This window comes from Mytilus galloprovincialis, chromosome 6 (genome assembly GCF_965363235.1).
Source record: "Mytilus galloprovincialis chromosome 6, xbMytGall1.hap1.1, whole genome shotgun sequence".
Taxonomy (NCBI): Eukaryota; Metazoa; Mollusca; class Bivalvia; order Mytilida; family Mytilidae; genus Mytilus; species Mytilus galloprovincialis.
Genome location: NC_134843.1, coordinates 1,525,068 through 1,538,405, shown reverse-complemented (window position 1 = coordinate 1,538,405; position 13,338 = coordinate 1,525,068). Strand labels below are relative to the sequence as shown.

General features: G+C 32.3%; 1 protein-coding gene across 1 annotated transcript in view; it reads right to left on the bottom strand.

Annotated features, from left to right (window-relative positions):
• Positions 1-294: 294 nt before the first annotated feature.
• The window catches only part of LOC143078495 (beta-hexosaminidase subunit beta-like), a 31,795-nt gene continuing 18,751 nt past the window's right edge, over positions 295-13,338 (bottom strand). Inside the window, exons 9-15 of the mRNA XM_076253356.1 lie at positions 11,444-11,534; positions 8,701-8,872; positions 5,895-5,918; positions 3,914-4,004; positions 3,110-3,214; positions 1,312-1,475; positions 295-329 (exon numbers count right to left, since the gene is read on the bottom strand). Of these exons, the coding sequence (XP_076109471.1) occupies positions 295-329; positions 1,312-1,475; positions 3,110-3,214; positions 3,914-4,004; positions 5,895-5,918; positions 8,701-8,872; positions 11,444-11,534 (682 nt within the window). The remainder of the gene's footprint in view (positions 330-1,311; positions 1,476-3,109; positions 3,215-3,913; positions 4,005-5,894; positions 5,919-8,700; positions 8,873-11,443; positions 11,535-13,338) is intronic.

Sequence of the window (13,338 nt, the reverse complement as noted above, 5' to 3'; positions counted from 1 at the left end):
GCAAATTCTAGAAAATTGGAGAGGAACAAAATATCTTATAAAAAATCAATTGTTGATTTTTGATTTCAATTGATACAATGATTTATAATCGCATCATGTCTATGGCATTAATAAATAATTGTAACAATTTCATCAAGAGTCAATTATTATATAAAGTTGGCTGGCCGTAGAAATAAAACAAAGTATAAAAATATTTATATAAAAATAAGTTATTTAAATGTCCAGCAGATTACAAAAACTCTTGATTTAAATTTTAAACAAGCTAAAAGTAAAATAAATAAGGCACCACTTATACTAAATACTAGTCCTATAAGAAATGGCTCTAAATTCTGAAATAAAAAAGAAAAGGTAATAGATTAATAAACAGTAGTTTAATCAGTCATTATTATCATACTATTAGAATCATGTTTGATTGAAAAAAAAATTTAGAGGCCCTAAAGAGCAAGTTTCGCTAACCTTGGTCTTTATAAATATTCAACAATTGATACATTCTTACATTGTAGACGAGAATAGAACTCACGAAAGAAATTAAGGACTTTCCGATTTGAATTTTCCTCTGAGTTCAGTATTTTTTGTGATTTTACTTTTTAATCATGTAATGCTGATAATTAAGTCTGTTTATTTTTTCTATCCCTCTATCTTCTTTGATTTTTGCCCAAAACACAATAGAGGGTAAAAATCCCTCATGTAAGGAAAATCACTCTTATAATAACATAAACGGTACATTTTTTTTCAGCACTAGATGTGCATTTTGACAATCAATATCTTAGGTAATGCTAGAAGGCAAAAAAAAAGTGACAGTCTACGAACTTATCAGAATCATTTTTAACTTAATTACATGGGAAGTCAAGGTCGTTATTAATCCCCCCTCATCATTATCTAACTTAATTACATGGGAAGTCAAGGTCGTTATTAACCCCCCCCCCCTCATCATTATCTAACTTAATTACATGGGAAGTCAAGGTCGTTATTAACCTCCCCTCATCATTATCTAACTTAATTACATGGGAAGTCAAGGTCGTTATTAATCCCCCCTCATCATTATCTAACTTAATTACATGGGAAGTCAAGGTCGTTATTACCCCCCCCCCCCCCTCATCATTATCTAACTTAATTACATGTATTTTTACTGACTATATGCAAACGTTTTGGAAACACGTGATAACGTACCTTATTTTGATTTTTTCATTAATAACACATTTATTTGTTCTTCCTGAAGTTTTGCTTTTGGTTATATCTGGATGGAATTAGTGTACAATTACGTGTAATTATGTGTATGTGTTATTTTAAGTAGATGTAATAGATATTTACTTACATTAATTTTCTTAAAAACAAGACTACTACGATATCCGAGATTCATTTCTTCCATTTTTTCTGCATTTCGTTTTTTAATATTCTTACTCTTAAAATCGTTTCTATGTTTAGGTAACAGACAATAGTCTGGTCCATTTATATGGCCAACTTGTAGTCCCCGTCTGAAAAAATGTAAAAAAAATGTATGGTATTAATATTATGACAATGAAAGGTACAACAAATATAACACCCAACTCCAAGGGAAATTCAAAACTCACAGTCCATATGAAATTGTAAAATAAAAGGTTCAAACACACCAAGCGAATGCAAAACAAATGTCATAATCCTTGCTTGGAACATGCATGCAATTCTAACAAAGAAAATTATGGATTAAACCTGGTTTCTTATATATATATAGCTTGTTTGGTAAAATGGGTGAATGACATGCACATAATTTTGGAACCTTTATTTCACAGCAAATAAGAGAGCGGTTTAAGATACGAGAGAGACAGTCAAACTCATAAATCGAAATTAAACTGACAACGCTATGGCTAAAAAATAAAAAGACAAATAGACAAATAATGGTACTTTAGACACAACATATAACACTAAAGACTAAGCAACACGAACCCCACCAAACACTGGAGGTGATCTCATGTACTCCGGAAGGGTAAGCAGATCCTGCTCCACATGTGGCACCCGTCGTGTTGCTGATGTTATTACAAACCCGGTAAGTAGTTTAATTTCATGAAAAGGGAACGGGATTGTTTTTACGACGTAAGGAACATATTGGATATCATCTGTGAAACGGTTTTTCTCCGGAGCACCTGAGATCACCCCTAGTTTTTGGTGGGGTTCGTGTTGTTTATTCTTTAGTTTTCTATGTTTTGTCATGTTTACTATTGTTTTTCTGTTTGTCTTTTTCATTTTTAGCCATGGCGTTGTCAGTTTGTTTTAGATTTATGAGTTTAACTGTCCCTTTGGTATCTTTCGTCCCTCTTTTATTCCATAACGGTGAACCAACTGGTGATGGCGTCTGTGAAATTTACGAATGGATGATTTCAACTTCGCCATTTTGAACTTCTTTGTGAGCAGCAACCCTCTATCAAGGATCACCTCATACCTTATTTTACATTAGCAATCCATTTGAAGTTGAATCTGTTTGAAGTCAACATATAAATACATGTTTTGGATTCACATTTCAGGCAACGTAACTACCAAGTAGCTTCATAAACTGGTTGAATATACATGCCAAACGTAGACAAGGACTGATTATAAAAAAAAATACAGTACATGTATTAGGTATATGTGTTTTCTCAAAACATCAATTTTTTATGGACATTATTTCGAAATGCTGCATATTTTAATTGTAGTAGTCTTCGTTCGTTATTTCATAATCATAGCAGACCTTGCTTGCAGTTTGGTATTTTAAGTCGAGGACTTCGTCAATAGTCAGTATTTTGACATTCATGATGTGTTTGTAATTGAAGGAACTTTATATAATCTCTATATTATTTATTGACAGACCCAGAATTTCGCATATTGTATTTTTATGACTATTTGTTCAGATGCAGGTGTGTTTTGGTCTCCTTGGGATGCTGACCTGTCTCATAAACGTATAAACCTTATCTCTATACCATTGTATAATGACGATAACGGATGAAACAGAAAATTCTTGTATTACATCATTGTGAATGGAAGTGACCCTTTATAGCTTGCTGTTCGGTGAAAGCCGTGCCTTGACCTATAGCGGTTTACTTTTACTAATTGTGACTTGGATGGAAAGTTCACCCATTGGCATTCTTATAGTTTTTACCTCAACATTCTACACCGATGCTCCTGTAGACGTCTTCCAGCTGATTGTATACTTATAACTGTGGAACTACTCCATAATCTTTCTGCAGCAGCAGATGCTCTTGGCCTGTCAATTCAACAAAGATATACATTTTAAAGTTAAAAGTATTCTCATTTATATGTAAACTATGTTGATACCCCTGGAGGTCCCCGATTGTATAACACGACCTGTAGTTACTGTTTTGTATTGCATTGATATTTATTCCTAAGAAACTTTCAGTTAATAAAATGTGATACATGTGTGAACTTTTAATGTTAAGTTGGCCCTTAACTGATTGTGTTGTTCAACCACTACTTTTTTTTATTGCTCTGAAAAATGAATTTTCAAAATGAGCAATAAAGGCAACAGTAGTATACCACTGTTCAAGTTTTTCACAATGCCGGCAGATATAATGGGAGCGATCAGAACAAAAATTCGGAAGAAACACAGGAAATGGTAATTAAACACAATTCCTGTTTTTTTTAACAGACTAATTTTTGGATAGGCAGCTCCAAGAAATAAACTTTGAAGGAAATACGTAGAGAAAAGTCAAAATGAAACAATAAGATTAAGGAGCCTCAAAGGATAACCGTTGACTCGCTGGTTATATATTCACTCCACAAACCCAAACATATCTCTAACTTACCACATTACTGACATTAGAGAGTCGCTGGTTATATATTCACTCCACAAACCCAAACATATCTCTAACTTACCACATTACTGACATTAGAGACTCGCTGGTTATATATTCACTCCACAAACCCAAACATATCTCTAACTTACCACATTACTGACATTAGAGACTCGCTGGTTATATATTCACTCCACAAACAAACTTCTCCGCCTAATATCTTGTCTTCTCTTCTTTTGAGATCTGTTTATAATAAATGGTTTTAGCTGAACTTGAATTAATATAATGGCTTTCATTCACTTTATGAGAACTCTGTTGGAAATTTTCTCATTGGCAATCATACCACATCTCGCAATTGTTAAAAAGAAAATGAAATATAAGTTGGACATTATCAAAATATTCGATTTGTAATATAGTGAAAAAAATTATGAACAAGTCACTATTTATATCCTTATCATTTTTTTCTCAATTAGTTCTTAATCCCAGTCACAGAGTAAGCACATACAATTAATGTCATAGTATGTGTTAACGTATTGGAAAATTTAACTATCTAAATATATTATTTTAACACAGAGTACATCTTTTTAAAACCAAATCAACAAATAAGACGAATTGTTTTGTCATCTTTACTGTCTGTTTTTTTCTCTCTCTTCATTTTGTAAGAGAACTTTAAAGGGTACATACAGCTATTTCGATGTTTAAATTTCCTTCTAACATGACATATCATTTATGACTTAGAAGTTATATAATTTATAATTTGGTTCTTTTTATGTATAAACATTTACACTTTTTTAACACAAAGAACCTATGAAATATTCGTTTCACAAAATGATATCGGATATGTTCCTTACGTCGCAACTACAAACAATCCCCTTCTCTTTCATAAATGTGACCTACCGAATTAGATTATTCACCGGATTTGTCATAACATACGCAACACGACAGGTGAAACATGTGGAGCAGGATCTGCTTACCCTTCCGAAGCACCTGAGACCACCCCTAGTTTTTGATTTATGAGTTTCACTGTCCCTCTGGTATCTTTCGTCCCTCTTTTACAATAACTTTTGGTTTAGGAATACAACTACATGATTATTATATAAAACAAATATTTAAATAAAAACATATTGTAAGAAATTAAACATGTTAAACGATACGTCAAATGACAGCAATACTAACAGAATACATTGATTTTTGTTTGCTTTACGTAAGCGGATAATATATCAGCACATTCAGGACGTATTTAAAACATGCAAAGCTTAAAAAAGGATGTAAAATAATTAGAAATTTTACGAAATCTGACACTCCCATAGTCAAAATTGAATTAGTACAAGATTACTTTGGCTGTTCTATTTTTGCGTTTTTGTATATCAAATTAGAACAATTTGTTTAAATTGAATATATGGAGGATAAAGGATCCGAAAAAAATAGGCATTGATTTTCGTAGATGACTAATATAATATGATGATAACAATGACCAGTCATTTGGGCTGAATAATGCGCCTGTAAAAGATGTATCTTATTAACAAAAATTATTATCAAAATTTCGAACTCCAATGTAAATTCCAAAAAGGTTTGTTCATTTCAACTATCAAAATCAAAAGTTAGACTATATCAACAAAAAGAAAGAAAGGCTCACAACCGTCATATCCAAGGAAATGTCGGGTTAAACATAGTTTTACTTATAGTTAAACATCCCACTTGTAGAGAATAACGTGTGGTAAGCATACTAAACTCATCATATATACCAGGATAGAAATTTTATATTTGTGCCAGACGCGTGTTTTGTCTACAAAACACTCATCAGTGACGCTCTTATAAAAAAAAAAGTAAAAAAAAGTCAAACAAAGTATGAATCATATTATCCATAACAATTAAAAATTGTAATACTAAAATAATCTGAACCTTAACATAGAGGCTCATATCAACCAACAAATACCCATAAGCTGTGGGTTAAGCATATGAAAATTGGCACTTTTATAAATAAGGTAATAATTAATCATGATGTGGAATAAAGCGACTGAAATAAGCATACTTTGTAGGAAAAATCATTATATTATGGAAATTAAATGCATCACTTACAAAGCATTATAGGAACAACACGAAAATTCACCAAGACAAGCATTTAATATTTACCATTTATAAGTGAGGGTTGGTACTCTATAATATAAATTAATATGAATGAAGATTACAAAATAAGATAAAAAATCTGTCGTCTTATCAAAAATACGGTAATATATATATATATACATGTAGTATATCCAAATGATTTTTTTTTTATTTAATCTGTTCAAGAAAATTGATTGATTGATTGTTGGTTGCCTAACGTCCAAATATTTGATTCATGTTTAGGACGACTAAAAAATATATAATATATGTTACACATCTTTTTACAAACTTCCAATGCAATAAAACTTACGGTTGTGTTTGGTCTGTATTGATTTAGTCTAGCACGGGACGTTTTTTAATATATATTTGCGCTTTCTTAAGTGAAAATAAAAAAAAAAAGTCATTTACTCTTTTCATCATGACATTTGCACTTTTTACAGGACATTCGAACTTTATAAATATATAAAATAACATTATATTCTATTTTTAGAAATTTAACTGTGACGTTAAAACATTCGTGTGATGCACAATTTAAACTTATATTGTCATGTACTGTGCATATAAGGTGTCAGTTGTTATTCTGTGGTTTATTTGTTATAAAGTCCTGTTATATTATTCATTTATATATTTCTCTATCCTGAGTGTTCTTTCCTTCATTTGTACTGTATTCCTGTCACGTAATGTTGTCATTTTAGTGAGCCAATTGACTGCTTAAGAGGGGGCCCGCTGCAGTCATGCTTCAGTGATCCACAAATTTTCCCAAAAAAAGGGGGGCCAGGATTTTTGCTAAATGCCATGCATTTTTCATGTTTTTTTCGTGTTATGGGTTTAGATGTCCCTTTGGTGTCTTTCGCTTCTCTTTTATTGTTTATAAAATATTGAAATCATTCAACATCCTTATTTCCCTCTATGTTACAAAGCTTCGGATAAAATTGGCAAATCGATTTATGTCTTTGAACTGCGGTATTCTGATATTGCCTTTACTTGGATTTTCAGTTTGGGTTTCAGTTCTTTCCAACAACATAATAGATTTGGCACTCTTCCGAGTATTGATTTGAATGCGGTGATAAATCTTTTGTGGACATATAGCACAGTAAACTAAAGCTGGGGTTATATTGAGTTTTTTAAATCCTGTCTTGAATTTAAATGCGTGTTTGGGCTTTATAACTTTTTTTTTGTGAAAAACATGCGATGCTTAATAGTAATCATTAAGAAGGCAATTTTGATAGTGATTTTAAAATGAAACAGAAAGTACTGAAAACTGTATCAATATAATGTTACTGAATAAGAAGGACATTAAGAAATTTTACTTCAGTTTAGGCGAGACACTTATGTCAGTATTAAACTAGTTTTTGTAACGAATGATCTCTGATTGTTCGATTAAATCTTAACATTAACTACAGGGGCCTGGTTTTCGAAAGTATCTTATGACTAAGACATGACTTATGATGGTCTTATGATTGTCAACTAAAATTTCAATTACTTTTCATGACTTTTTTGGCATAATTTCATATTAATTGTAATAAAAATATTTGTTGTGTTTCTCTGTTAGCTAAATAGTAAAGATTCTTTGAATCTCCTGCGACATACAATTTGGAATTCTTTTCTAACTTATGGTTTTGTACAATAGATATACATATTATTTCGTTCCTAGTTTATTTAATAGTACTATATTTACGTATGTGCACGGGCATTTCGTTAAGCGGGTACTCGATGTACCGAATCTAAAAAGTATTCACAGTTAAATAACAATGCATGTATGATGATACACGAAAGCGAAGTTGAAGATTAAACATATATTACAAACTAAATTTACACAAATTATCAACTCATATTTCAATTCCTTTTTGTATAAAATTTCAGGTTCATTATAACGAAAAAAAAATATTCGTAAATATTAAGAATAGTAATAACTAATATGTTCATACTTTTCATTTTCATTCTTATATTTTATACTTTTTAAACATTATTTAAAATAATAGAAAATGATGTTCACTAATGACAGTCATAAGAGCATCATAGCTATGACTGTCTTAAGACAGCTTTGATTTACATCCTATGACATATCATATGATAGTCATAAGATGATCATAAAATGTGTCCTAAGATATATCTTATGACATATCTTATGATACTTTCGAAAACCAGGCCCCTGGATATTAAATCAATGAAATTCTAAAACACATCAAACAAGACATGAAAGATAAATATATATCGACATATATGTATCAAATACTAGACATATATCTCATTCAAAACCGATATAAGAAATAATTTAAAAATTATAATAGATTATATAAAGCTAAGATTTTAGGTAACATATGGTCATACAAAACGTGGACAATAACATTTATTCTGAATTGCAGGATCTGTTTTAAGTCGATTTGAAGTATATTTTTGATATGTTTTATATATAAAGTAATCTTCTTACATTTAAACCTTTTTGATATGTGTTGACTTGAATAGATTTTATGTGAAGAATATATAAATAGAGAGTGATATTTCATTCTCAATTCTCGTATTTACTATATCTAGATATTTATATCTTGACTGTCCCTCTGATATCTTTCGTCCCTCTTTTACTATGTTTAGAGCTAATTTCCTAATGCATGTAGAGCAAAACTTTGGTTAGCTTGTTTGTTGTACAATTGTTATTGGGATAACGATCTAATTTGAATAATATATATATATAGGTTTAACTTTATACATTGTTTGAAGATTTTATTGATCTAAATTACAAAGCTTGAGTTATACAAACAAAACAAGCAAGCCAACCAAAGTTTTACTATACAAGCATTAGAGAATTAGCTCTTAACATTTATCTATATCTTACTTATATTATGATGCGTTGGGTCACAGAGATAATAATCTGTCCAATGTATGCCGTATTTTGAATGATCTAAATACCAACAAGATGAAAACAGAACACGATATCCTTGGTCTAGGGCTTTGAGAATTTCCTTGCCTCCTCCTAACCAGATCTGAATTATTGCATCTTTTGCTATCTATGAAATAAAAATCAGTGTAATAATCATAAATAAATGAACTAACCAATAATATTGAAACCTGAAAATGGTTAGACAAGAACACATCTTAACCATGCTTGTTATCATCTTCCCAACAATGAAATTTTAACCCGTATCGTCTCAATAGAGAAATTGAATGGCGCTGAAGCTTTGTAGTACTTGTTTACCAATATGCTTTTACTTCCTAAAAGATTTTACACAGTTTAAAAAAAGACTAGCTCAAGTAGCTCAATGGCATTATGTTTATTTATGTTGTTATTGCCGTTTAGCGATGTAGCATTATGATTCTGTTCTAATGCTGAATACTTGCCAAAATCAGTGGTCCTCTTGATTCAAGAAACTTCTTTTCTCTTTATAAATAACATTGGCTTTCTAAATATTTTGATCTGAGCGTCATTGATGAGTCATATGTAGACGAAACGCGCATCTGGCGTATCAAAATTATAAGCCTGGTTCCTTTGATAACTATACAGTCCGCCAAAAATTAAGCACCATCTATTTTAATCGCATCAAAATTTTTTCTTATCTAAAATATCATTTATTTCTCGAAAAAAAAAACCGTTCATGTAGCAGTTTTGCTAACATATACCATAAACAAACCACAAATTTAATTTTGGTCACTTATGAAGGTTCTATGCATTTAGGTTTTCCGTTCATAAAAATAGTGTAAATTACACAAATCAGAAACGGAATTTAAGTTTCACTGTGATTTAATTTTTTTACAACAATTAATCACCCATTGGCAGTATCATTAAAATTTTCTAGAAATAATCTTTGATATGTTCGTCAAATTTAATGTCAGTATTTGAGTCAATAGCATGTGTAACAACCTCTCTTCCGAGACTCGTTACAAGCATTCAAAACTTTAGTTGAGGAAATCTAAGCCATGCATCAACAATTACCACTTTTAAATCGACAAAATTTTGTGAAGGTTGGTCTCTGCGATTGAGATTTCTGCCAGTGACATCCCAGACATGTTCGATAGGGTTTATGTATGGAAACATGGAAGGCCAAAAGATAGTGTAAGTGGCTTTTTGCTCTTTTGTCTCGGTTACAATCCTTGCCTTGGGTTGTCTAGCGTTGTCGTCCATGTACAAGGGGTCGCGAGCATGTTGCCGCAACTGGGGGATTATAAAAATGAAGGACTACAATGATTTTAGGTACTTAATCTCTGTATGTCTGTCTGTTTATGTGACCCTGCAGGATATGCATACCCGGCTTACAACGGTAAAAGAAGCAACCCGTACTGTAACACCACCAGAACCGAATGAAAGCATAGGGCAAATGTTGTTTCGGTCATAGGCCGTATTATTTCCCCGCGAAATCCGTATTAAGGCGTCTACTGGTTGAAACATAAACCGACTCTCATCTGACCAATGAATATCAATAATGTGGTCATTTTTTTTATAAATTTCCTGTTAACAAAAGTTTTAATTTTTCGAAAAACTAAGGATTTTCTTATTCCAGGCATAGATTTCCTTAGCCGTATTTGGCACAACTTTTTGGAATTTTGGATCCTCAATGCTCTTCAACTTTGTAATTGTTTGGCTTTATAAATATTTTGATATGAGCGTCACTGATGAGTCTTATGTAGACGAAACGCGCGTCTGGCGTACTAAATTATAATGCTGGTACCTTTGATAACTATTTACACCACTGGGTCGATGCCACTGCTGGTGGACGCTTCGTCCCCGAGGGTATCACCAGCCCAGTAGTCAACACTTCGGTGTTGACATGAATATCAATAATGTGGTCATTTTTTTTTATAAATTTCCTGTTAACAAAAGTTTTAATTTTTCGAAAAACTAAGGATTTTCTTATTCCAGGCATAGATTTCCTTAGCCGTATTTGGCACAACTTTTTGGAATTTTGGATCCTCAATGCTCTTCAACTTTGTAATTGTTTGGCTTTATAAATATTTTGATATGAGCGTCACTGATGAGTCTTATGTAGACGAAACGCGCGTCTGGCGTACTAAATTATAATCCTGGTACCTTTGATAACTATTGTCAGCTTCTCATGTTCGAGCATAGATAGTCATTCATTCTTCTATTGAAACCTGCCTGCACAGTGCCAGCCTGTTAGGGCATGTCTTTTGACAATACGACTTGCTCTTCGGTTGCCTCTAGGAAGTCGACGGACCAATGTTCGCACACTATCACGACCACCTGGAGAAACACAGCCGTAGTTTGCACAAATTTTTGGAATTTTGGATCCTCAATGCTCTTCAACTTTATATTTGTTTGGCTTTTTAACTATTTTGACCTGAGCGTCACTGATGAGTCTTATGTAGAAGAAACGCGCGTCTTGAGTATCAAAATTATAAGCCTAGTACCTTTGATAACTATTGAAAGCTAGTAATACGGCAATAGGACATCAACAGACGAAATTTATATCTTGTAAATTATGTGATGGCATGGTAAAATATTTACTTTAATCTGTAATATTCAGATGTATAAATACTTTGAGTATTCGAGGATCTTGTCTAAAGGGATCTAAAATGTTTGTAATTTATCATAACTCATTAAGTAAATAATTTATCATACCTACATTTAAGTTGTTTTTCGAAGCTTCTTCCCAAAGAATATACTGACCAGCTTCATTCCGTGACTGTCTTATGTCCTTTAAAATATTTATAAATCTGGAGAGAAAAAAATATTTTACATAAAAATATTATACCGTTATATTGAACGAATTAATTAATACTAGAGGCTCTAAAGAGCCTGTGTCGCTCACCTTGGTCTATGTGCATATTAAACAAAGGACACAAATGGATTCATGACAAAATTGTATTTTGGTGATGGTGATGTGTTTGAAGTTCTTACTTTACTGAACGATTTTGCTTCTTACAATTATATCTATAATGAACTTTGCCCATTAGTAACAGAGAACTATATTTGGTAAAAATTTACATATATTTACCAAATTAATGAAAATTGTTAAAAATTGACTATAAAGGGCAATAACTCCTTAAGGGGTCAATTGACCATTTAGGTCATGTTGACTTATTTGTAGATCTTACTTTGCTGAACATTATTGCTGTTTACAGTTTATCGCTATCTATAATAGTATTCAAGATAACCAAAAACGGCAAAATTTCTTTAAAAATTACCAATTGGAGGGCAGCAACCCAACAACCAGTTGTCCAATTCATCTGAAAAATTCAGGGCAGATAGATATTGACTTGATTAACAATTTAACTTCTTGTCAGATTTGCTCTAGAAGCTTTGAATTCATAGTTATAAGCCAAAAACTGCATTTTACCCCTATGTTCTATTTTTAGCCGTGGCGGCCATCTTGGTTGAATGGCCAGGTCATCGGACACATTTTTCAAACTAGATACCCCAAAGATGATTGTGGCCTAGTAGTTTCAGTGGAGATTTTGTAAAAGATTACTTAGATTTATGAAAAATGGTTAAAGATTGACTATAAAGGGCAATAACTCCTAAAGGGGTCAACTGACCATTTTGGTCATTTTGACTTATTTGTAGATCTTACTTTGCTGAACATTATTGCTGTTTACAATTTATCTCTATCTATAATAATATTCAAGATAATAACCAAAAACAGCAAAATTTCCTCAAAATTACCAATTCAGGGGCAGCAACCCAACAACCGATTGACTGATTCATCTGAAAATTTCAGGGCAGATAGATCTTGACCTGATAAACATTTTTATCCCGTCAGATTTCCTCAAAATGCTTTGGTTTTTGAGTTATAAGCCAAAAACTGCATTTTACCCCGTTGTTCTATTTTTAGCCGTGGCGGCCATCTTGGTTGGTTGACCAGGTCACGCCACACATTTTTTAAACTAGATACCCCAAAGATGATTGTGGCCAAGTTTGGATTAATTTGGCCCAGTAGTTTCAGAGGAGAAGATTTTTGTAAAAGATTACTTTAATTAACGAAAAATGGTTAAAAATTGACTATAAAGGGCAATAACTCCTAAACGGGTCAACTGACCATTTTGGTCATGTTGACTTATTTGTAGATCTTACTTTGCTGAACATTATTGCTGTTTACAGTTTATCTCTATCTATAATAATATTCAAGATAATAACCAAAAACAGCAAAATTTCCTCAAAATTACCAATTCAGGGGCAGCAACCCAACAACCGATTGACCGATTCATCTGAAAATTTCAGGGCAGATAGATCTTGACCTGTTAAACATTTTTACCCCATGTCAGATTTGCTCTAAATGCTTTGGTTTTTGAGTTATAAGCCAAAAACTGCATTTTACCCCTATGTTCTATTTTTAGCCGTGGCGGCCATCTTGGTTGGTTGACCGGGTCACGCCACACATTTTTTAAACTAGATACCCCAATGATGATTGTGGCCAAGTTTGGTTTGATTTGGCCCAGTAGTTTTAGAGGAGAAGATTTTTGTAAAAGTTAACGACGACGGACGACGACGGACGACGGACGCCAAGTGATGAGAAAAGCT